The sequence below is a fragment of the Glossina fuscipes genome, unplaced genomic scaffold, assembly GCF_014805625.2.
Source record: "Glossina fuscipes isolate IAEA_lab_2018 unplaced genomic scaffold, Yale_Gfus_2 133, whole genome shotgun sequence".
NCBI classification, from domain to species: domain Eukaryota; kingdom Metazoa; phylum Arthropoda; class Insecta; order Diptera; family Glossinidae; genus Glossina; species Glossina fuscipes.
Genome location: NW_023998476.1, coordinates 887493 through 912526, shown reverse-complemented (window position 1 = coordinate 912526; position 25034 = coordinate 887493). Strand labels below are relative to the sequence as shown.

The 25034-nt window shown below is 34.8% G+C and overlaps 1 protein-coding gene across 5 annotated transcripts in view; it reads right to left on the bottom strand.

Annotated features, from left to right (window-relative positions):
* The window catches only part of LOC119640907 (roundabout homolog 2), a 201409-nt gene that overhangs the window by 140856 nt on the left and 35519 nt on the right, over positions 1-25034 (bottom strand). For all 5 annotated transcript variants that reach the window (XM_038039240.1, XM_038039242.1, XM_038039243.1 and 2 more), the window contains exon 2: positions 1205-2578. In XM_038039240.1, the coding sequence (XP_037895168.1) occupies positions 1205-1412 (208 nt within the window). In that variant the 5' untranslated portion in view covers positions 1413-2578. The remainder of the gene's footprint in view (positions 1-1204; positions 2579-25034) is intronic.

Genomic DNA, 25034 nt, shown 5'->3' with positions numbered 1-25034 from the left:
TATCCGGCATTACTTCACAGTAAATATGAATGAAGAAGGAATTTGAACAATTTTGGCTTTCATATTACGAAGAAAGTAAAGTCAGGCAAAACAATTTTTGTACGAAAACATTTTAGCTGAAAAAGTTTCCATAAAGAACAATCTAGTAGTGCCTGTGGAACTTTTTTCTTTTCATTAAGCAATTCGCGTTATTCGTTTTGCAGATTGTTTTATAAAACACAAAATGAGAGCTTATTGCTTAGCAAGCATATAAAGTCAGGCATAACCGAAAAAGTATTTTTTGGACTCTTATTTCAAAAAGCGTACAAATTCTAGTAGTACCGGGAAAGCTTTTATTTTTTGGCTAAACGATAACCGGCATTATTTTCATAGGATACTTTCTGAAAAAGGTGCAATGAAGGAACCCTTTCCCATTGTTTGGCAAGAACTAAAAATTAACTGTAAGCAATAAAACTTTCCCGGTACTTTTCGGATCAATCACATTAAAAAAAAAAGAACTGAAACCAAAACTTCTGCTTTCATTTCAAAAAGAAAAGTTTGCAATAAAGATGAAATACGACTTGATAATGAAACGTTATAATGTGAATGCAGTGAAGAACCAGAGAACCAGAGAACCAGAGAACTTAACAAAAACACAATATGGATACGAGTACTACTATTACTACCTATTACCCTTCGCTACGAGCACACCATCTGCCTCATTTGAGCTTGTGTAACGTCCATCCTCGGTCATCGCAATAAATAATTCATTGAAATTTTTACAATTTTCTGAGAAATTCGTCTTTTCGTTGTTGCCCTCATATCGAAATGGCTGACTGACATATAAAACGTTTATATACGTAATGCGAAGAGTGCAAGTGGCTGAAGCTTTGCTGCTGCTTCTCTCTTACAATGATTAACTTGTATGTGAAGGTTATTTTTTAGGTTGTCTTTTACGTCATTGACATTGTGTGTCACTATCATCATATCCGAGTTTTCAGATGGCCCTTTCACACACATACTAACATAAGTAATAATGTTCATCCTCTATTGCAGAGGCTATCAAGTGCTGAGGAATCATTATTTTTGTATGATTTTTTCAATTTCAATCAACACAATTTGAACTTAATGTAAGACTGATTAAAGCGATATATTTACGAAGTATTTCAAAATAATTTCAAGAAGCATTTTTAATATTTTTAAATTGTGAAGAATGCAAGCTTACCTTCAACTCCCTCCAACGAGATGATTATAATCCATAGTAAAAATCCTGACGATAATCCACATTTTAAGATATTGTCGCGCATATTTTTCATTGGCCGCCTTAACTCTTGACAATATTGTTGATGCTGATGACGACGTTCAAAGCAGCCTCTTAAGTAGTTGCTGCTTATATCCATCCTAAGCATATTTATAACATTTTCTTTAAACATTCACGTACACGCTTACACTAAAAAGTACGTATCGCAAGCGTACGGATGGCGTACATAAAACTCTTTTCAACAAAGTATCCAATGCAGTCGCCTTTAAACACGAACAAAAAAGCACAACAATTGCATAACTATGCTATGATTGTTGGTGTTGTTGATGACAACAATATTGTTTTTGTTGTTCTTTCAGTTTCTATACAATTTACAGAATTTGCTTTTATTACACATTTTTATCACAATCTCAAGTGAATTCTGTTATACGTTCCTTTTGGCTTGCTTCTGTATGTTCGTTGAATCTTTTGGTTGTTATACTTATGCTTTAGTAAAAGTATTAGGAAACTATGACAAGAGATGCGGCAAGAATGTCAAGCACAAAAATGTCTAGAGGTAGTTCTAGAGTACAACAGGAAACATAACCTTGCACTTGATCCTGAACATCCTTAGAGAGAAACATAAAGACAACAACGACAATTGCGACGGCATCAACATCGGCAACATAAACAGCAGCGGCAGCAACAGTAGCAATAACGACCAGAAAACAGACGTGTCGCACACGTACACCGAACACGAAATTCTCGTACGAACGAACGCATTCAAACGATGTTATTACGTTTTACGGAAAAACGAATATAAAGAGAACTACCGTTCGCAGCACTTTTGGCTCTTAAACATTTAAGCACTTACATATATCACACACACACACACACACACACACACACATAGACACACATATAGACAAACATACGCACACAGATACGAAAAACGGACATTCACCATGAAATGCTTAACTTGAAGTTTTTATGAGCGTTTTGCTGCTTTCAAAGCAATTTATCACTTTTTATGGCCCAAAAACCCAGCGCAACTCCTAGAATTACACATTTATTTAGTGTTACTGCTGCATGTCTGCTTATGCTTCTGTTTTTTCGGTTCTAATTCTCGTTCGCTCTGGTTCTTTGGTCTTTGGGTCTCGTTCTTTTTCAGTGTTTATATTTTGTTTGCCAACTTGTTCTATTTGTTCACTTGATTATTTTATACACCAAACATTTATATTTAGTGTGTTGTTGCATTTGTTGATAAATATCGTCACGTTGACGTTGTGAAGCTTAGAACCAGTACGTGGTTTCAATTTTAAATGCCATGCGTCTATATTAAGCGCCGCTACGAAAACGCTGCAAGTAGAAAAGTGCAAAAAAAAATAAGGAATATAAATTAATTTTAAAATTTCATTACATTCAACAATAACAACGCCAATGTAAAAGGAAAAGAAAATGAATTCATCAAAAGTTACATATTACCGGAAATTGCATAAAATATTTAAAAACTCGCTTTTAGGCTTTGCAAAATATATTAATTTTTTGCAGCATACTTTCCGAGGCGGATTTTGTACATCAACAAAAATTAATTTAGTGCATTAAAAGACCGAATAATTCACGCATACGCCTCGATCATGTTTTTCGTATGTGAATAAAATTAAACAAAAATAACTATTGTCGTTGTTGGTGTTTATGTTGCGGTTGGTTTCATTACAGTGTTATCGGACCTTATATTAAGGTACATTAAAACCCAAATGTTTAATAAATATACATGCATAATACATGATTAAGCATGTCCATATATTTAACGATAATAGTTTATGTAAATTTACCTTACAAATACCGTAAAATGTTAAGGTAACGTAAACGTAAAATTACTTAATTTGTATATTTTACGAAGAGTATGAAATAAACATAAAAAGGTTATAGAGTTCACTGCTAGAAATCATTGCTATTTAGAAGAATGCTGCTTCATTCCTGTCTTTAAAAATAGGCGATGTAAATTTTTCATAAACATGCATCTAAAAGTAGGCAAGGAAAAATTTCTCTTTGCAACAGTTAAGTACTAGATTAAAAGGTGAAAGTAATGAATGAATGAATTTTCAAAAGCTGTTTTTTAAAAAGAAAAAAGATATGCAACATTTTCGGTTCTATCGTGCACTGAAACGTAGGCAGTAAAAGTTTTTGTTTATTTTGAAAGCTAACCACAAAAATTTCTTTAAAATAGGTGTTAAGATATATGACATTAAATACCTAGCGATAAGCGAATATTTTACCTATGGCCGGAGTTTACGTTTAGATAGGGGTATTCTCAACAATTATAAATGAATAAAAAAAAAAAAAAAATGAAGATCTGCGCGGTGCTCGTTCAACTGTTTTTGGCTGCAGATTTGACATGACCTCGCAGTAGCGAAAGCTCATATAGCCTAAGTGAACGTAATTAAAAAACTCAAAATATATTGACCTTCAACACTGATATTTCCGCACGTAGCAGTATATTCCAAATACGGTGCCGCAAGTTAGCATAAAAGTGAAGCATTGTAACTACTATGATCTTTCAGTTTGTTTTCTTTTTTTGCTAAGGGATAGTAAGCCGTAATTCCGTTTTAGTGTTTATTAATCCCTTTTAATTAAATTAGGTTTGAACGTATATGGTCCTCCAGATCCATTCGCGAATTGCCTTTCTTGTCTTAAACACTTACGTCAGTATTAAACAGTGTACAAGTTCATTCTGCTTCCAGCGGCTACGATTTTTCTCCATAGAAAAGATATGAAGAGTGTCGGGTGATGTCTGCTTGACGGCAGTCAGCTACTGTGGGTACTATTTCAACAGGCCTATGCAAATTCTTATGAACCAGCGAAGGAGTTGCATAATAGAAAGCGCAGCATTTTTGTGCCTATATTTCTCCTTGAAAAATTGAAAATCTGCAGGAAAATGTAAGAGTGGTTTTAAGCTGGGCAAAATATGTCCGAAATCTAGGGAAGCAATAGAGTCAAGTAGACAAAGGAAAATAGATCAATTGCTTGTAAAATATCTCCTTCCTGACTGCTTTGCTCACTTTCTTATGGTGGCTTTCTAGGAGTACTAGGACGTCCTAATTAGTAGGAATTGTCCTGTTCTCCCAAAGGTTATCGCTTTATATTTAATCTATGTCAGCGGGCATTTTAGAAATAAAATGTTTCTATTATATACTTTCATGTAAAATTAACACAGACAGTTGGTGTTGCCGTCTTTTCTATCAGTAACCAAAATGAGGTCAGATCAACCTTAGCTTGGATTATTGCCGCTGCTTTTGGGCCACATGTGAAGTTTTAATCATAAATGATTTAGCAAAGCACAGCAAGAACAGAAAACCACATTTGTTGAGTTTTCAAGTTCATAAAAGTATAACTTAGTTAATAGTTTTTACTTTGTTAACTAGGGGCAAACATCAAGGGGTGTGAACGTTGAAACGTTAAACGTTTGCAGCAACGGGTTTCTTCTTACTTGCCAAGATTATCTCTCAATCTTTTTCGCTATAATGCACATTTTGTTTTTGTTTTATTAAAATCTCTGGTGGTTCGACGATAGCAACCTTTCCTTGACCTTCGCTTTATTTGTTTATTTTAATGTTTCGATCGCTCAAGGAAAGTATATATGTTGTGCCTTTACCGACTGGGCACTCACTATCGCTACAATCAAGCGTGCTCTACCGTGCTGTGATTTGAATCCGCAGACACTGATTTGTCACGGTCACGGTCATTTTAAATTTTTCTCCGCAACGCTATTCAATGGAAACCTGTAACTGCAGCAGTTCCTAAATATTATTATTATTGTTATGAGCTATCGATTTTATTGAAAACACTACCGCAGTTAAAATTTTGACACGGAGCCATTGAGTTGTTAGTCGAGACCCTTTGCCTGGCCGACCATTCACGCGGATAGCTCGCAAATAATACAAATATTACGAGCTTAAACAAAAATTAATTGTAATTCCTAAAAAGTTGTATTACAATTGAATTTCTCCGAGTTAAGAATTGAGATAACAATAATAAGCTGTACAAGCTCGTTAAATTTAATATCCGATGCACGAACATTTTCAATAAAAGCCTGCAGTAAGTACTATTAGTTTAAATTTGAAACCATTTTTATAAGTGATCAAAGGTTTCGAAGCATCTTAAGGAGCTCCTTCCTGCTCTCTCATATGCCATTATGGATAGATTTGTAATTGATGTATAATATTCGTTGTCACAATCAGGGCCGTTTAAAGCCGCACTTACAATAGAACGGAAGATCGGTCCTAAAGTACAAATATCGAAAGTACTCTAGTTTGACTGCTACCAGGTATTTTCACTGTATGTAATTATTACTTTAAATTACAATTTAAAAAATTTATTATAATGATTTCATTTTATTTGTTAGTGAAATTTGTCAACAACAGCATTCGACGTGTCGTACTTTATCGTAATCAGCTTAATATCTTGCCTATGGACATGCCAACATAATTGCAAAAAAAACAAAAAAAATTATTTCATTGATTTTTTTTTTTTTTTTTATATAGCAAATCGGGTTTAAATGAAAGATCCACTATATATATATTACGCAGAGGAGCAAAATATCGGCAGATGTTGTCCCTTATTTTTTCTCTTCATTCCAGGTAGTGTTTCCTAAAACTTATTACATGTTTCGCAAATGGCTGCGTGACTGACTGACTGGCTATCTTAATAAACTTGATTTATGTTCATTATAAAACAAGAATATAATTTTACGAGAATTTATTGAAATATTATGCAAATGCACTTTTACACATATGTGTTATATATGTGCTTGCGTATATGTGCACATATCGAGAAGACGAGTTTATTTGTATATATGTTCCTCCTTTTCTCCTTTTTTTAAAATATTTTTTGGTTTTTCCGCTTATTAAGTAACCAATTTCCTGTTCAAATTCGCTTTAGGAAGAAATGTATATACAAAGTACTACTATTACTAAACTCTTTTATGTTATTTGCAAAAATAAACACAAATGCACCTACAAATATGCCATACACCTATAAAATAAACTATAAATATATTAAAGAAATCTACTTTAGCTCCAAGTCTGGTGAATTATATTTGCTTTGTGTTCTTCATAGCTGATGTTATATGTACATTATAAACGTTGCGTTGGTATGGTGTTGTTGCGGTTGTTTCCCACCTCAAATTGTGCGTATTTCCTCGCAAATTTTTTATTACAATCAAATGACGGATGTTACTGAAGCTGCCAGCAGTTGGTTTTTTCATTGCGCTAGGGTGTAATGCCGAACACCAATGGTTTGCATTAGATTAACACAGGTAAAGTTTCGCTATTTACGAGATATTTTCTTCTTTTTTTTGTTGTTGTAACTATTTATGTATAAAATGTTGAAACTAGACCATCTAAAGGGAGATATGATGATGAAAGTAAGAACATTGTCGATTACTAAGATCTTTTTCTTATTTCGTTTAATTTTACAACCACTGGCGACAAAGAAAAGTTTGTAATTGTACCGTTATGGTTTGAAAGTTTATAAGTGTGTTTAGGAAAGTGTATCCATTTTTGATCAGAGTAAGTTTTCGAGACCATTTAATGCGGTTCGTCTATACGTATATTTACCTATACACAACGTTGACAAATTATCTTATTTTCTGAGGGTACTTGGACAGTTTAATCTTTACTCTTTGCACTGAACCTTCTTACGGATTTACGGGTAAATTTTAGTGTGGTCTCCTATAAGCTATAAGAGTTTGCATTTTTGACTGTTGAAAGTAGGGTAGCAACGCAATATTTCCAAGCTACGTACATACAGCTTCCGCATAGCCGAGTAGATACAACTATCCGCTATCAAAACGTTGGTAATCATACAGATTTTCTATCTTCAAACACATCCTACTCTATACTACTCCGTTTTGTCCTTCTGCTGCGCGTATTGTTCTACCTAGAGAATCTATGTAGGGTTAAGACTTCTCTATGTGTATATGAATGCTAGCTGTTCTCCTGACACAGCACCTAATATGAAAAATCGTTCGTGCGATGTCCCCCATTCGTGGTTAGGACGCCGACGTTTAGAAAGGGCCGTACCACAAGTCTAGTGGATGTGTGCATAGTTCGTAAGGGCTATGTCTTCACACACTCAGCACTCACTTAGATACGACCAATCTAACCCCTAGACCACTTGAGATTTGAACCCATGTACACTATCCCGGCAGTCCTCGTAGCGTCTGTTATCAAATTACGTTAAGCCTTATCACGATAATGCATTTCCACGATTATACGCGTATGTTAGTTTAGAACCATGTTTACCTGAAAGCGTTTACAAGTTTAATTTCTATTCATTGTTTGTTTAAATCAACGCTTTGTTGAGGAGTTTAACAAACTCGCTAAAGTTTCCATTTTAGTTAATGGGTAACATGTTTATTTCATAAATTATTTGCTACAATAAATAACGAAGAGAACAACAAATGCCAGAATCTCATCTACTTGGTTAGGCATTATGCCAAAAATCTTTATATAATAGAGAATCAAAGTTAAACTTCCTTTAAAGAGAAAAAAAGAAAACAAAAAAAAAAAAAAAAAAATTTAAGCTATCTGCAAGATTTTGTTACTTTGTTTTTTGTTTGCTTGTTAATTTTGCCACATGCTCGCATACTTATAAGTGTCTGTCTGTGCACAGAGACAACCAACATTTGCTATTAGTGTGTCATTGCGATATGTTCTTAAAGGCGAAGAACAAGATCTACAATCTTAACTTAACTTGCCTAGTTTATTCCCTTCCGAATCGCCAAGTTTACTTTAAGTTATTTTTGGCCACAGTAAACCCACCACCATCGGGAAAAAGACTTGAACTTTTTTGGGCAACAACAAAATGAAAAGAAAAAACTGCACTTCATTATTTATATTGGAAAATTATAGAGTTTTTGGCCGCATACAACACTTAGCGAAACGAATTGCACAACAACATCAACAATAACAAGAACATGTGTTGGGGATTACTGTTCTTTTTTGGTTTAAGGCCACCATAAGATACCGCAAAATGATGTGCAGCAAGATTTAATTTGGTTTCGTTTAAGGAATTCTTTGTGATTTCTTGCGCTTGCCAGGCATATGAACAGGAGTTTTTAGTTTCGCGTGGTTTGCATTGTGCTTAAAAGCATGCATACATGCATACGTATATACTTTGTCGTGGCTGGTGTTTTGTAAGCCAATCAGATGCCAATGAAATACTGCTTAAAATTTTTTTTTTTTTTGTCTTTTTCGGCAAATTTTTGCTGCACTTGAGTTTCACACTCATCGTAAAATTTACAAGAAAATTGTTTTAATTTTACCCCAAAAGAAAACAAGAAGAAAGTGAAGAGAAAGGCTAAAGCTGTGCGATTTTCAAAATCAAAAAGATTCCGATTAAACTAAATGGGTGTAAGAGAACAAAAAAGAAATAAATAAATGTAGAAACAATTATACACGGTTTGCAATGAATTTTGTGTCACCCATCACGACACTGCTTCAGCCGTAACGCGCTATGCGAGGGTAAGTAATAGAACGCATGAACAATCAGGATGATGTTTGTCGCAATGTAGATAAGAAATATGTCTGACATTCGATATCTGATATTCGCGCAGTTGAATCTGAATATTGGTCTTACTTTATGAACATGGTATTACGGTCGGCACTGGCGTTCGATTATATAGCGTTGAAGCACGCAAGCGTTAGCATAAGATTATGTTCATCGCCCAAGCAATATTGTACCATACATATGTGTAATTCAAAATTTTTCACGTCTTGGATGAACATATATCTATATATATATATATATATATATATATATCTATAGACCCATAAACCGATATAAATCATTGCATGCCTATGCTTAACTAAAGCAAAAAGTAAAAGTTCTGCTACGGTACTCTGAACAACTTCATAAAGATGTCACAAATAATAAGGGATTCTGCATATATGATTTTCGTGACTTAACAATTCTTCTTTAGAGTTTCATTGTCACTATTGCTTCACAATACTGAACTTGATAAAAAGTTGGGAAATTATGAGAAGAAAACAAATTGTTGTGTCTTATGAACAGTAGCCGGTCATATGGCTGGAATAAGGCTGTTAGGGTAACTTTAATGTTCAGGCTAATGTTCAGGGTTGAAGACAAGAAAGCGAGTTTAAGAAAATGGCAAGCCGACAGACGTACAGACGTGGCTCACTAATTTAAGTCAACCATAGGAAAATCTTACTTCTTCATTTTCAATTGTATTATATTATGGTAAAATAAATGAATATTATATTCGTTCCGATCTTATCCGTTCATAGCCACCACTAAGCGTTTGTTGAAACCGGAAAGGGGATTTACTCCTATTACGGTCGAGTGCATAATTTGATTAGGCAAACAAGCAAAACAAATCATCATTGATTGCTTTACCCTATAACTCAAGTAATTTCCTATAGACCTTTCGTTCTGCATTTTACCCATTGAAAATATTCCATTAGCCCAGAGTATACTAGATATCACATTGTAATAGTCAGTAGAAGATATTTTTCATGAACAAACTGCGAATTGTTCAAGTACCCCTATCTTTTAACAGGACAAGACACATAACGCCAACTATTTTCACTTGAAATTTCCAAAATTTTTAAAATAAAATTTTTCGTGGAAATACTATGGGAATACACGGACAGTTTTCAATCCTTTTTTTTACCTCTTTTTTTTTTATTAAAAATTAATCATTAATATGCGTTTGTATTACTGTAAATAATGTATTTCAGAAAATATTTTTATCTTTTTGTCAAGTCGTTTCATTACAACTTAATTTCATATTACACATAGCCTATTTTTGACCCGTACACTCATAATCGCCAAAGAAGTCGACACAGTTAGGTGGATAAACGTATGCATAATGATTTCCTCGAGTATTCCTACTCTAATGTGTGTTGTCCGACGCAAAAAAAAAAAAAAAAAAAATTGTCTAAGCAACTAAGGGAATCTTCCTGTTTAGATCACTTGCCTTTAATTTTTTACAAATTTGTACACAATTAAAGTACGAAAATTTCCCGGCGTATGCTACATAAATTTAATAAATATAATGTAACCTCTTTAATAGGTAGAAACATGTCTAATAAAAAGAAAATATAATTTTGCATAAAAGTTTGCAGAAAAAAGCGGTGGGAGAAAAAACTGTTTAACAATAAAAACCCGTTTTTGAAGATGTTTCGGTTTGTGCGGGTTCGGACTCAAAGAAAAATAGAAACATTTTTATCTGTTTGCTATGTTTTTTATGTGGTTAATCTATATTGTATCCGGACATTTTTATTTCAGGCCGTTTATGGGCCGTTCTTTTTTTTTAGCGTAAGGGACGGGAATACTACTTAGTTGTAACATAGAATTAAAGTACAATGTCTCTTAATTGATCAGCTTAAGGAGATTGCGTCTCTTAATTACAATTATAAGGAGGAATCCTTTATAGAGGTCATGCGATGCGAACTCACAGGGACAGAAGGCTATAATGAAATTTTAGGCGACGAATTGCCGAAGTAATTACGACGTGTCCCTTATATCAAAAGCATGGGATTGTGGTCGGTGTAAATTATTTAAAAATGCCCAAGAAGTGTTGGTTAATCTTCTTCATTCTTTGATTCGACATTGAACTGTATAAATTTTGGACCGAATCATGCAAGGAAAGCTGGAAACTTCTGGGTTTGCTGTGATTCCTATATTTGGTTCTATATGAGTAGTCGTTCACAGGCTGAGCTGCATAGAAGCGTACTCGATGATGGTTAAGAAGCATTTACATGAAGCAAAAGAAAACTGTGGATGGTGGTGCCGTAGATCAGTTATGACGAGTTACTGGGTACATGGAATTCGCACAAAGCAAGTAACCAGAATTTTGATTCAAAGCTGCAGAAAATAAAAGAAAATTTACGGAAGCAGTCTGGAACAAAGACTACCTGCTCTCTTTTGAAATTATTTGGATATTTCTGAAAGATGATCACTCAAACCAATCATTTGACCAATGAGTTATTTTTTTTTTATGCGAATCTTTCGGATACTTTTTGCATAGCATTCATATTTAAGATCGTGCATGCTTGTGCGTTGCGCATAAAACAAATTAACGCTTGACTCAAGTTGTGATCGGTAATTGCTCTTAAATCTTTTTACACACAATTGCGAAGTAATGTTACTTTTTTTCGTATCTCCTACACTAAAAGACCAAAAAAAAAAAAAATAATAATAATTCGCAAACCCCTTCGAGACTAGGATTAATTTATTTGTTTTCACTTACCATGCATTAAATAAAACAAATGCTATGATAAATACTTAATTCTCAGGAAATTTTAGCAAACGTTAAGATTTAAAGAAGATTTGAAGAAGTTTACGCAAAAAACGAAAAAGGGAAGAAACAAGTGGTCTTTCTTCTCTTTGTTTCCTTGCAGAATGAAAGACAGATTCGTTAAGCATTTATCTTAGTGCTCAAAATTAGCATATTTTGCTTTACTGCTTTTTCCTTAAAAGTAATTTGAGACGCTTTTCTTCTTGCATTTAATCGTCAAGTAACACTAACTATAGCAACCATGGTAACAACGTGCAGCTAATTATAGGAAAAAATTGGTTTTTCATATGGTTGTCCATCACCGCAAACCACTAACTGAAACCGCATGAATTTGCCTACCAAAAAAAGACAATAAAGAAAAAACAAAGCAACAACAAAAGAAATAAAGAAAAGATCTTGATCACGATGTTGATCACATACATATTTAGATACATGCTCTAAATATAGTTGAAGTCAATGATCATATGTACGCCAGCCTGCCTGCCTGCCTGCTTGCCTGCTTGCCTGCCTTCGTACAAAGTAATGATCGAAATGCAGCCAAAAGGGATAAAAACGTATGAGTGTACATGAAGTGAAAAAGATAAGCACCAATTTGAGGCGATGTAATAGTTGGTGTAAAATCATGAAGTAACCTAAAGGCTTCAGACAGACTACTCGCCTCTCAGATGGGAGAGAACGATGGCTGAATAAATGGTGGTTTACGTTGGCGGTTCCGTTGAGTAGATGGTAGATGGGTTTTGTATGCTTTAGCTTCTTTTTTTTTTTTATTTTTGTTTTCTATGTCTTTTGATTTCTCAAAATATCTCGCGACCACGATCGGTGTTTTTCTAAGCCGAATATCGGTCTATCGTCATACACACTCATGCATTCGCTATCACTCATATGAACACATGCATGCATGTTAAGCAATTTGCTGGTTTTGTGGTTTAGTCTTTAATAATAAAAAACAAAAAGGCAATAACAAACGCAAGAACAACAACAAGAAAACATCGATATACCTTGTCGCTGACAAAACAAGTTTTAAAGCTTCACGGGCCATAGCTTGCTGGTGCTATAACACGGCAAACGTATTGCTTACGCTTTGCCCCGCTTTTCCTTTTATGTTTTTGTTTTGTTTTTTTTTTTTTTTTTGGTTTTTTTGTTCCTTTCATTGCGATCAGCGGCAACCTTGAATTGCTTAGCTCCAGCAAACTGCAGGAATTTAACTTGTTATTAGTGTTGCTGCCTGACTTTGGGTGTAAGTAAAGTATAGCGCTGTAGTTGCTTTAGTGAGTCTGAGAAACATGAAATCGCGCGTCGCAAGCGCACGTAACCAATATGCACTTGTAATTAAATGGGCTTCAAAATAAGCGCCTCCGCGTATGTTTGATAATGCTGATACTGGATCGATGTTTTTTTCTTTTTTTTTTGCTTTTTGGTTTCTCTCATATTTGCAACATTAACAAAAATATATTCAAAAGAAATATAAATCAATGCACATAAATGCCGATAATAACTATATGTGTGCGCGTGTGAGTCTCTATATATCTACAAATATGATGGGGTGCCGTAAGTAAAACAAAACAAATGAAAACGAAACAAAAAATAAGAACAGCAGCAACAACCCAACCTAGAGTTTATATAACAGCAGGCGTCATTAGTTGTATTGCAAATGAGGTGTGAATTGGCTTTAATTTCCGAGGCACACTCAGCGCTCTTACAAACACACTTGCTTTATATGAATGTCTATCTCATGGCAAATTATCTTTTACTTTGTATAAAGATAGTAAACATTTTATCGAAGGGTTGATACATGAATGTGTTTGGTTTGCGAATGTTACATCCAAAAGCTAATAACCGCTTCTCGAACAAGACCATTTGCTCTGCATGTGTCAATTGATATTCAACCCACAAAATAAGAAAAACAAATATTTAGCGATGAAAATTTATTTGATTAAAAATTTGAAAATGTTTTTTCAATCATGATTAAACTAAATTTTTGTAGTTAAAGTTAGAGTAGTTTACGATGCTCACTGCAGTCCACCCTCTATATTGTAATTTTCTTGTTCGTTTTATTAAACCAGATAGATTGCTTTCTCAGATATCTTTCCGTTCAAAATGGAACTATTATATGCATCTTTGAGTAATATGTAAACATCTTTCACCTAAAAACAGGAACAAGTTGTTACCGCAAACTTACGTAAAAATAAGTGAACAACAAACGTGTTATTTTTGTGTTAGGCCTAATCTTTAGCTCCCAACGCTTTCGGCCAAAACGTAACAATTGCAAAATATCTTGTGAAATGAACGATCAGTAAATGGTTTACATCGTCTTATTAGATGACTCGTAACGTAAGGAAGTTGTCGTTGTCATTTGGTCAGATTTCTCGAGTGGCCCTACAGCCACATCTTTTCTTCTTTGTCTCGCCTTTCTGAACGTCATAGTGTTGCACGAATGCGGATGTCCCCTGAACGATTGGTTATCATAAAAAAGGACAGAAAGATTGTAAGCATGAAACCGGAATTTGTTCATTGATATCATAGCACCATGTCTGAAGTTGTATTTATGTTACTGCTTGGACATTTGACAACACCACATAAGGTGGTGTCGCAACAGTAGCACATTTTGCAACGCAAACAATAGTTTTTCTGATACAAACAAACCGGTCGAGTTTTGTACGAAATAAGGAGCCATTTTTGCGCAGCATCCTAACTGACGAAGAAAAGCGAATCTATTTTGGGAGTCCTAGATGTAAACCTTCAGGTGTATATCCGGGCATACCATTCACATCGATTGCGACATTGAATTGCTTTGACATGAAGGCGATATTCTGCATTTAGTGGGAATATATGATTTCTCATTAGCCATTAAAGACAGATAAAACGGTTAATACCAATCAACCGAATTGAAAGAGTAACAAAAAAAGCAATACAAGTATACTTTTTCACATGACATCCGTCCATTCAACTGTACGGCAAAACAGTTCTTTGATACATGCACTCAATGGGGAAGTGTTAGCCCAAGCGGCTTACTTACCAGATTCGCCTTACGGCTACCGACTACCGACATTTATTTGTATCGATACAACAGGCACTTGCTTAGCAACGCTTCTTACAAGAAATTACGAAAATGACAAACTGGATGGTTTCCCTCAGAAAGCAACAGCTTTTTCGACGTGGCATCTACAAATTGCCTGAGAAGTGGGGAAATGTGTATGCAGCGATGGTCAATGTTACAAGTAAAATATTTTTCATTTTCATATGCAAAATTCCATGTTTACGTAGATGAAATATTGGAGAAATTCAATTTAAATGAAATCACCTCACTACTAAATGTTGTCTTATGCCCAAGGTTCAGCATTAATTAATGAAGATATGAAGATTGTGAAGACAGAGAGAGTTGTTTGAATTTACTTCTAAAACTTCCTTAACACTCCTTTACCTTTACTATGATAACTGTTAAAACGCTTAATAAGTGGTAACAGCTTAGTGGGTTGAAGTTGCTGCCACACTGTCGTTGCTATCGACGACTGCCGAATCGTGTTAATATATAAAACGACATCCAATGATGGACACCCTTAACGAACACTTCTGCATTTAAGATGTTAAAAATTTATACTAACAACACAAACGATTCCCTGTCGGTTTCTCAACTCTTTCGTTTATTTAACATGAATTGTTTTTATTGCTCTTTGCTTTTATGGTATATTCTTATTGTTCTTATTTTATGGAAAAGGTTTCCTTTTATGACGCACTCATCATGATTAAAAAATGATTAATGGCGCCCGGCACTTTAAACAATTCACGAGAATTCTTACAATTTTCTTTTCTGTTCATTTCGAATCTTATGTATATCTCTCGATGAGCTTATCGTTTGTAAAAGTTTACCTTTTCATTTATTAAAAAGTAAACGACGCATAGTATCACCAACACACATATGTATCATGTTTATGAAAATCGTTTTGAATAAAATAAAAAAATGAAAAAAGAAATTGAAACAAATAAAATCCTTATCTCTTTACCATACACTGTCTTCCTTTTTTACAATTATCAAACCGATTTTCCGTAGTTGTAAGAAAAAGAGTGAAAATGTTTCATTTTTGTGACATAAATTTATTATATTTGTTGTATGAAATCAAATGGAATTGTTTTTACATTTTTATTATTATTTATTTTTCTCTTTATGATTTATTATCAGGAAATTCTGTTGTTTGATGTTCTGTGATTTTTCTTTTCGATCCAATTAAAACTTAATACCATTGAAATGATTTTTTAGGAATTTTTTCTCTCTCTCTTTTCCCTGCTAAAGACAACATCACAAATTTATCGATAATCATGGTCTCCATTGAAATGTCATAATGAATATGAAAACAAGTATTTACGGAATGTATTCATATATTTATGTAATATAAATTTATTTATTTATTGATTGTATATCCTTTATGAAGTGCCATATACAAATCAAGCTTTGGAGACCAATTATAATTTTTTCCACCTTCCCCTGGCTAAATCTGTAAACAGTACAGGTGCGCTGTATGAAGTTCGTTATATGTGCGTGGGTATCCATAGAATTGCTAAAAGAAGAAAAACCCTCTCCTTAATCCTTGTACCCGTTGTTAATGCCACTGCCGTTCTGTTATTGATGGTTAATGTGCTTCCTATATCTTTGTACTTATCCTATATCAGAGCACTTGACGAAAGTCAACGACGGTCAAATACTAAGGGAAAAGAAATTTGCGTAAAACTTGTATAAAATCTCAGTTTATCATTATCATCATCATATCAATTACTTTTTTCCTTATCGCTCATATTTGGATATAAAACGACAACTGTATTAACATAAATTACCAAAGGAGGGAGTTGAACTCAATGCAGTCTTTCTCGGGGACATCTGGGACCGGTTTGTAGTTCTCCATGTCGAGCAAACTCAGTATGTATCGATTATGCACCCGCTGTAAAGCGTACAGTGGGAGCCTGTAGCTCTTACAGCATTTTTCAGAGCCTACATCAGTTCGGGTATATTAAGCTGTGGATGTAGGCAACATTCAGAAGGACTTGAGCGAAACTCACTTTTTATACCGATCGAATCACTACCACTCTCTGATCCGATCTATGTCTGCCTGTCCATCTTTATTTTTTCCGTTCAACCCAGAGATGACAAGTTTTGAGATATTTTAATGAAACTTGATACAGGGACATGTCTTGGCCTTCGACGAATACTATGCAAAATGATTCGCGTTCGGCACCTGCATATGAATAACTATCTTAAGGAAAGTGGTGTGGGATACTTAATAGTGGGCCGTGGCCAACTATAGTGTCTTGTTCTTACTACTGAATGAAAAATTTTTCTGCCGCAAGATTTACTGCCGAGTAACTAGAAATTCAAGAGTTCCTGTGATATATAAAAATTTTCTATCAAATTTTTGCTTTTTGATGATCCAGCAAAATTAATTAATATTTTTTTCTCTTTACACATAACCATTCACTTAAAGGATGTCTTCTATTCGAGTAACACGACGGTGGCAAAAAGTGAGGAAATAGAAGCAAAGAAAGAAAATAGGGAGATGCTGGCCGCAAACGCCGATAAATGCTATGCCTTTACCGATTGCAGCTACTGTTAAAGTAAATTCTACGGCACTGAGATTTGAATCCACGAATACTAACTTGTTAGTCGTGATTCTTAACCAATCGGCTACAGGTCGACTATATGTAAGATTTTTTCAAATTTCTTTTTTATACTCATACGCGCCCTCGAACAGATAAGTTTATAGCCAGGCAGTTAGGTTATTTAATAAAGTTTTTTAAACTTAGGCGCTTTTAACTTCTTGCAGGATATTTTGGATATTGACTAGAGGAGTTAACTTAGTAACATCGACGTCGCCCAAACTTTAATTATCCGCGTGTAAGATTTTCCAAAATTCATCGCTTTATACCTATGAACGAAACCAAGTAAGCTTACTAGTTAGTAGACACTGCGTTTTGGAGCATAGATGGCTGAAACCCTCACCTCCCAGTGGTGATCCCCGGGCAACGGCTTCGGCCGGCTAAGAAGGGTTTAAGGTTTTGAGCTACTAACTCGGCGACGAGTTTCTGAGAGATGGTGGAGGGGTTGGCTGGAAGATGAACTCTTCACTCTTCAGCTAGTTACTACCTAGGAATTTTCTGAATGGTGTTAAGTACGTAGAAGGTAGTAATCTAGCGAGTGCATGGTAGATTGCTTCTGCCATGTCAGTGCAATACCCGAGACTTCTATATCTCGATGAAAAGTATTTCCTGACGTTGGCTAACCACGATGTATGGAGAATCCGAAGGCAAGTGCGATCTGTTTTACAACCGCCCAAAGTATGCCAAAGGCTTTGTTAAATAAACTAGGAGCCACGGGAGTCTGGAGGCTAGTCTCACAAAGCCACGTATGCCTGCGGGCATATGATGGGACTTTGTTCTAAAAGTCGTAACATAATAAGAATTCTCTCAAGAATATTTAACTTATATATTAAGGATACGAAAAGGATTTGACGGATGGCTTATCCTTTGGCCTATTTAAAAACCCTCTTGAGAAATAATATTATTACGCGCTATTAAAGTAAGCTAGAAAGTGCATAACTTAAAAAGGGATATTGACGGCAGGATTTTCACCCTTTTGCCTAACATATGTCACGGATGCCTGCGGGTAATGGTGGTAATTGATCAACGGCGCCCTGGAAACCTTATGGTGGAAACGAGCGCATTTCTCCCCCTTTTGAACATAATGTTGATGTATTTGTGAGCCCTTCGGGGAGTATTTGTGGTGGTTGTGGTTGGCAGTTCCAAGCCAAAGTGGAACAATCGAGTGCAGCTAGGTCTCACCACTGACCAGAGTGGGGTTTGTTGATCCATACGCAATAAATCATTCTGGACTCTGGTGCTGTTTAGGCCCCTACTCTGTGGGGATTGCCTAACTCGCCAGGGGGCGTATATTACGCTTAAAAGTGGCTTGGGCCACCGTGGGGTTAAGCCTTTCAGGCAGGAACCCACGTTAAATCCTTGCCACAAGCTTCTGTATTTTTCCGCAATTCCTACATAACTCCTTTTCAAGCAGTGCATGTACGTTAATGTTTGGAAAACTATTCTTAAGCATACTTCGCAATTGTATATCAAGTTGAAGCAGCGAAGCGCTTGTGCTTGCTTAGCTAGTTACTTTTGTTCGGTAGCTTAGTCAAATTTTCTTTGGCTTTAAAATACTTTTTACTAAATCGTAAAAATCAGGGTTTTCGTTATCGTTAATAATTTTTTTTCATGTTTATGGTTTTCATTGCTTTCTTATACACATATATACCGATGAGATTGCGAGTAATTCGTTGAACTAGAAAGGAACGGAAAACTCAACCCGATACGCAAGCAATGGATTACCATTAACATTTAAAGCAATCATAATCTGTTTTTGTGTTTCATTACCTGAACTAGCCCGCCAAAGGGAACCTTAAGTCGACCCCAGAAAATTTGTAAGTATCAAAAAATTCGTTCTAAACCATAAATTTATTTATTTTTGGCTCCACCGTCCTGTAGTACACGTTTGTATTGTATATAAATCAATCAATCACCTGTCACTTAAAGGTATCATATCATCCCAAGAATCATCTACGAAGTGTAATAAAGGAGTAAAAGCAAAAACGAATAACGAAAATAAATATGTCCAGTTCTCAAGACAACTGTGAAAAAATGCAAAAAATTGCAAGCAATGATTATATTTTAAATATAAAACAAGAAGACAAGAGATTGGCAGTGTGTTAAATAGTTTCATTAAAATTGCGACAGATGTAATCATTGCTTGAATGCTTGAGTACACGTAGCAGACATGATGTTATTGTAAAGAAGGTTAAATAAAGCGGTTGCTTATTCCTTGGAAATTTTAGAGAGAAAACTCTAAATAAATTTTAGAGATCTTCTCTCTAAATAAAAATTAGAAATTTTTCTTCAAAACTGGTTGGAAAACCACCTGGAAAAATTTTCAAAACTTTTAATATTCAATCGAGAAAATGAAGGGTTTTTCATACATGGAAGTTATTTATAAATTATAACACGTAAATAGATCTATTGAAGATTTGAAAATGAAAAATACTTTTCTTTAACTGTCTTCCTAATGAACTCTTAGCAACGCCAGCTGTTTTACAGTTAGATGTGAAGAGCGCCACGTTAAGAGACGCCATTTTAAATTAACCACGTCTAATTTACTGTATGGATTGTTGTCGAGACTGTTCGAGGACTGTTTTCGAGAAAGTGTAACCCAATTCCAAAATTCACATGAAACTGCCACTCATTGTGGGTATAGAAAATGTTCGATTATTTGACTCGTGTCAAGATAGTCTCTTATGAAAGCGAACTTTATAACTTAAGCTGCTTGTTGTAGACATGTGAAGAACGTACCTGAAAACCCTCAAGTCATTACTTGTCAAACGTGATCGCAAAGACGATTTCACGAGTTGACATTTTCAAAATTAATATGAAATTTAATATATTACCCATAGTTAAAAGGTTTTGTACAATCAAGTAATTATTTCTTTACAATGAAACGATTAGTGCAACAATGGCTTTATTTTAGGTTTAATGTTTTAAATAAAATTTAGCAAAACGAAGACTTACTGTGAATCGTATGACAAACACGAGTCACATAAGTCATATAGATGATTTAAGGAAACAAGTGACCTAGGAACCCAAATTTGCTTCATTCTAAACAAATGTTCTGCGACTAACAACAGAAAAACATCAACAAAATTAAAAAAAAAAAAAACAAGTAAAAAAGTTATATTCACATCAGGGTTGTCTATATCTACCCTCCAAGTCCTCTTATTTGGCACCCATATCAACTGCATTGTGGCAAACAATTTAATCCAACACGTCATAACGTCCGCAATATATAATTTGAAATTCACTCCCTTAATTTGTCGCATTCTATTCTCTGAGTCCTATTCTAAGAGACCTAATTGAATGTATCGCTAAGAAAAAGTGAATCCTCGACGTTGTGCCGTCCACTATATTGATTTAAGAGTTAACACTTTTTTAGAGAGATAACACACCTTCATGTGAATCGAATATCGAATAATTTTTTAACATTCTGCAAGTAAATAAGTTATATTGGGTTGTGATCGAACTTCTTGCAACCATCACCGTTATCCTCTTCGATAACTTCATTTTTTGACATACAAACGGACAGACGGACATATTTAAATCGATTCAGAATTTGATGCTCATCAAGAATGCATACACTAAACACTCAATCTATATCTCTGCAGCTTTCTTCTGGGTGTTGCAACCGTTTTGACAAAATGAATATACCCCTCTTGCTTCGATGATGGTTCGATAAAATTAAAGACTACCAAGCGAGTTTTAAAAACGTGCACTATTTCATGCAAATCGCCGATATATTACCACTTCCGCTTAGCCAAATACTTGAGAAGGGAGACTATCAAGTCGCCACGATAGGGTTCAAATCCCAGCGCCACAGACCATGCATTAAGAAGCATTGGTGTGCGTTCACAGGTATAGCGTTTATTCGGTCGGTGAAGGCATGACAGTTAGGGTTTAGATTGGGAGAATATCAGAATATATAAAAACAGTTTCTTCAAAAGATTTGGTACTTTTAACATTTCACAACCACAAACGGTTTTCAAGACAATTATGACAAATCGTTGGATGTTAATGCTCTATTTCCAAAAGTCAATCATCGGAGCGGAATTTCCTTCCAAACTTAGTTTGCCTAAGGCTGGTCAATTTCATAACTAAAGCCTAAGGAGGGCAAATTATACGCATGAAGCGTATTTCACTGGAGTAACTAACCCTCCCAGGGTTATATGTATTTTTGTCGTTTTGCATAACTTTTTCAAAACTATGGACAACTTGTGTAGCATTTTCTTCTTTTTTTTTTTCAAAGCTACTAGAAATATTGCGCTGCCACATTCATCCCTCTTTTGCCTTTTTTTTTTATAGAAATCGAATCAAATTTCACTTTAAAATGATATCCATAACGCGTATGATGCTAATTGATGTTGAACGCCTTCATATTTAATTTAGTTTATTAACAATCAGTATACCAACAGCATCAACAACACCAACAATAACAAGAGTTAGCCTTGCATCTGTTACAATTTAATAACGAACCAAATTAACATTAAATCCGTCCGTCTACCACATCTTTCTCTTACCTTACCGCACTCTCTTATTCTCTTGTTCACTCTTTCCTTTATTATCTACTTAAGCAAAACAAAAAAAGATGGGGCAGACGTGTTTGTTTATAGTCGATAATATGAGAACGAACGTTGAAGATGAAAGAAGAACGAAAGCGACGTTAAAACGACAAACGCATATGTTGCAAACAGAGCACAACGACAACAATAAGCATAAGAAGAATAGCACAGTGTAGTGTAACAACACCAAGTCCAATGACAATGCGTTAAGCAAAGTGAAAAATAAAATTAATGTCAGCCAACGCGTAAGCAAAATGATCATAGAGCGCACAGAACATCGACAGGCGAACAACTCACGCAGTCAGTCAGTCATACGAGGGCTTTTTAGTTAAATTCAGCCTTTTTTTTTTTTTTTTGGTAAAATAAGCTGTACGCTTTTCTGTGTGTTAAGGGGATAAGATATTTCGTTTCGCTTTTCTGTTTCATAAAATGAAACAGAAACAGTGAAAAAGCAACGTAAACCCACACAGAAAACGATGAATAAATAAACTCTGTGTGCGAAGAGTCTCAAAATAGCACAATTTAGTTAACAGACTATCAACATACATGTCGCCCTGATAAATGTGTGTTTGTGTTATACGCCTGTACCTTACATGGTGCATGCGACGAAGCAAACACACGTGCAGCATACATTATCAGTCATTGAGTCAGTTAGTCAGTTAGTCAGTCAGTCAGTTAGTTAGTTATCAAAAGGCATATTTCCTATAGATTCCAACATTTGCCTTCTGTCTAATACTTTTCTTTTATAAACCAACAACAACAACAACAACAACAACAACAAAATTCATACGTCTGCCTAATACAACGTTAATGTTCAACATCTTATGTTCCGCTCGTTCAAAATGTAATTTTAATGACGTTGCATATGAATGAATCAATGCAATGACTTTATTTTTGAAAGTAAAGAAAGTAGTACCCTCGTCACCTGGTTCCTTTTCTTTCTATTTTTGTTGTTTTACTTTTTAAATTTCAACCTTTTTTTTTTGTTTTCTCACTTTGTTGCCATTGAATCATTAAACAGCTCACGCACTTCCCTTCAGTCAGTTCCATATACAAATTAATGTTGCTGAGTAAAACTTCTGGCACGCCCAAATTGTGTTTTGGGTTCGTTTTCTTTTTTGGCGTTTTTTGTTTCCTTTGTTCCCTTTCTACCTTTTGTGCAGCTTTGCAACATGTCGAAGACTAACATAAGACAAACCATAACGACACTTTTTTGAGTTCATAATAAAGTTTAAAAGTTCTTGGATCCTTAACCAAACTGCAATAATAAAATTCTCAGGAATATACATGTATATATATGTTAAGTGCTTTATGGAACGCATAATAGTTTCTCATACTTTTAAACAGTAAGCGAAAAAGTTTCATTTGCTTTAAAACGAATTTTCGATACCCCTTCGCTTAAGGTAAATGTAGCGTATTAATCGCTCAATAAAATCACTCGACCATGCACTTTGGAAGTAAATTGGCTAATTAATCTTTATTGTAAAGAGCACACGACGAAAAGCTGCCATCTTATAAAGTACACTTAATTAACATTCACAGAGATATCAAATAGTAGAGCACCCTACAGTTAATACTGTGCAGTTTAAACAATGTTGAATGATTGGTTGAAATGGATAGTTGAGAATAGTAGAGTTCAAAGTCTCGGAATAATGCATAGTTGAATAATTAAAGAAGAGCGACTAGCTCGCCATTATCCGGCCAATCCGTAAACTGTACATTAATTACGATAGGTGTGTGGTCGTAGCTGAAGGGCGCTACACTCTGTCGGAAAAGGTATTATATTCAGTGATTGCGTATACATCCACCAGACTGCGACAAGATACATCCCTAAGTGGTTCGTCGTATTAAAACAAAAAAAAAAAAAATCTTGAAATGCCCAGTTTTGCAATTATGATTTCGCTTGATTTCAAGCCTTTGCCGGGAACTTTTTTTTAATGAAATGTTTTCACGATTATCATGGAAATCATTTTCTGAAAATTTCGAACTAGTTGCTAATATATGTCATAAGTAATTGAAGAAAATTAAAAGGACACGTCTTGAAAATCTTTCAGTTAGTCTGTTGTAAAACCAAATCATATCAAATCTGACTCCTTTGCTTAAGAGAACTCTCCAGCGGATTAACGCATTGGACGAAGTAGTGTGCGATATTTAAAGGTCGGCCTTGCCCGACTGCGTCATATAGATGTAGGTTTTGACTTTAAATCGAAACCGATAAAAACACTATGCTTGCGTTAAAAGTATATCCGAATATGTTTTCGTCAAGTACTTGTAGAAAAATCATTCGCTAATTATTTTGTGTTTATTAACGCATTTAGTAGTGGTTCGATCAGGATCGTTTCGTTAGATTTGGTTATTATTTTCAAAAAATCTCAAATCATAGACCATTATAGGTCGTAAAAGAAAATGTTCAAAATTTTTGTTAAATCGGTTTCCGTCTCTTTGTTTTTGGAACAAGTGCAAAGGTCGACCGTTTTTCCGTATTAAGCTTGTATACATATATGCATATATGTTATGTATGCAGGGCATCAAACAGCTTTTGAGTTTGTTATTAAATATTTCACTATTTTTAAGTTCTCCTTTATTGTGAAAAATACGTAGAGACATAAACTTTCTTTTACTACAAAGGTACAAAAAGGAGATCTAGATTGGCATCTATAAAATCGTCAAAAACTATTCACAAATAGGCATAGCTTGGATATAAATCAACAAATTGCATATCAAAATAAAATGGCTTTTCGGTAACTATAACGTTACTAACGAGGTGATTACGATCACTCTTTCTCATAAAGTGTTTAGTGTTTCGCGGCAATACCTTCCATAAATTTGTGATCAATAAATGTTAGAGCATTTTCAAATAATTGGTGATTCCTTCAGGCCATTTATTGTTTTACTTATTGTAAAAGCGCTTATGCTCACGTTGGGTTTAATTGAAGAAATTTAAAAACAAAGCATTTAGGTAACATGCAAGAAAGGACAAAATATGAAAATTGATCGAATAAACGCACACACGGACGGACAGAAAATAAGCCTTGGATAAGCCTTTGAATCGATAAATGAGTAAACAGCCAGACAAATAGATGGCAAGAAATAAATGTGTTTAGGCGGACGGACAGAAAATTTACGTATAAGAATGTGGATAGACCTTTGAGTAGATAAATGATTAGTCAGGCAAATGAAAAGATAGGAATAGATATAACTGGACGAACGAACGGACTGGCGTTACATACAGGGTTCTGGATAGATCTCTGAATGTATAAGTGAATAAGAATTAGATGGGCCCGAACGGATA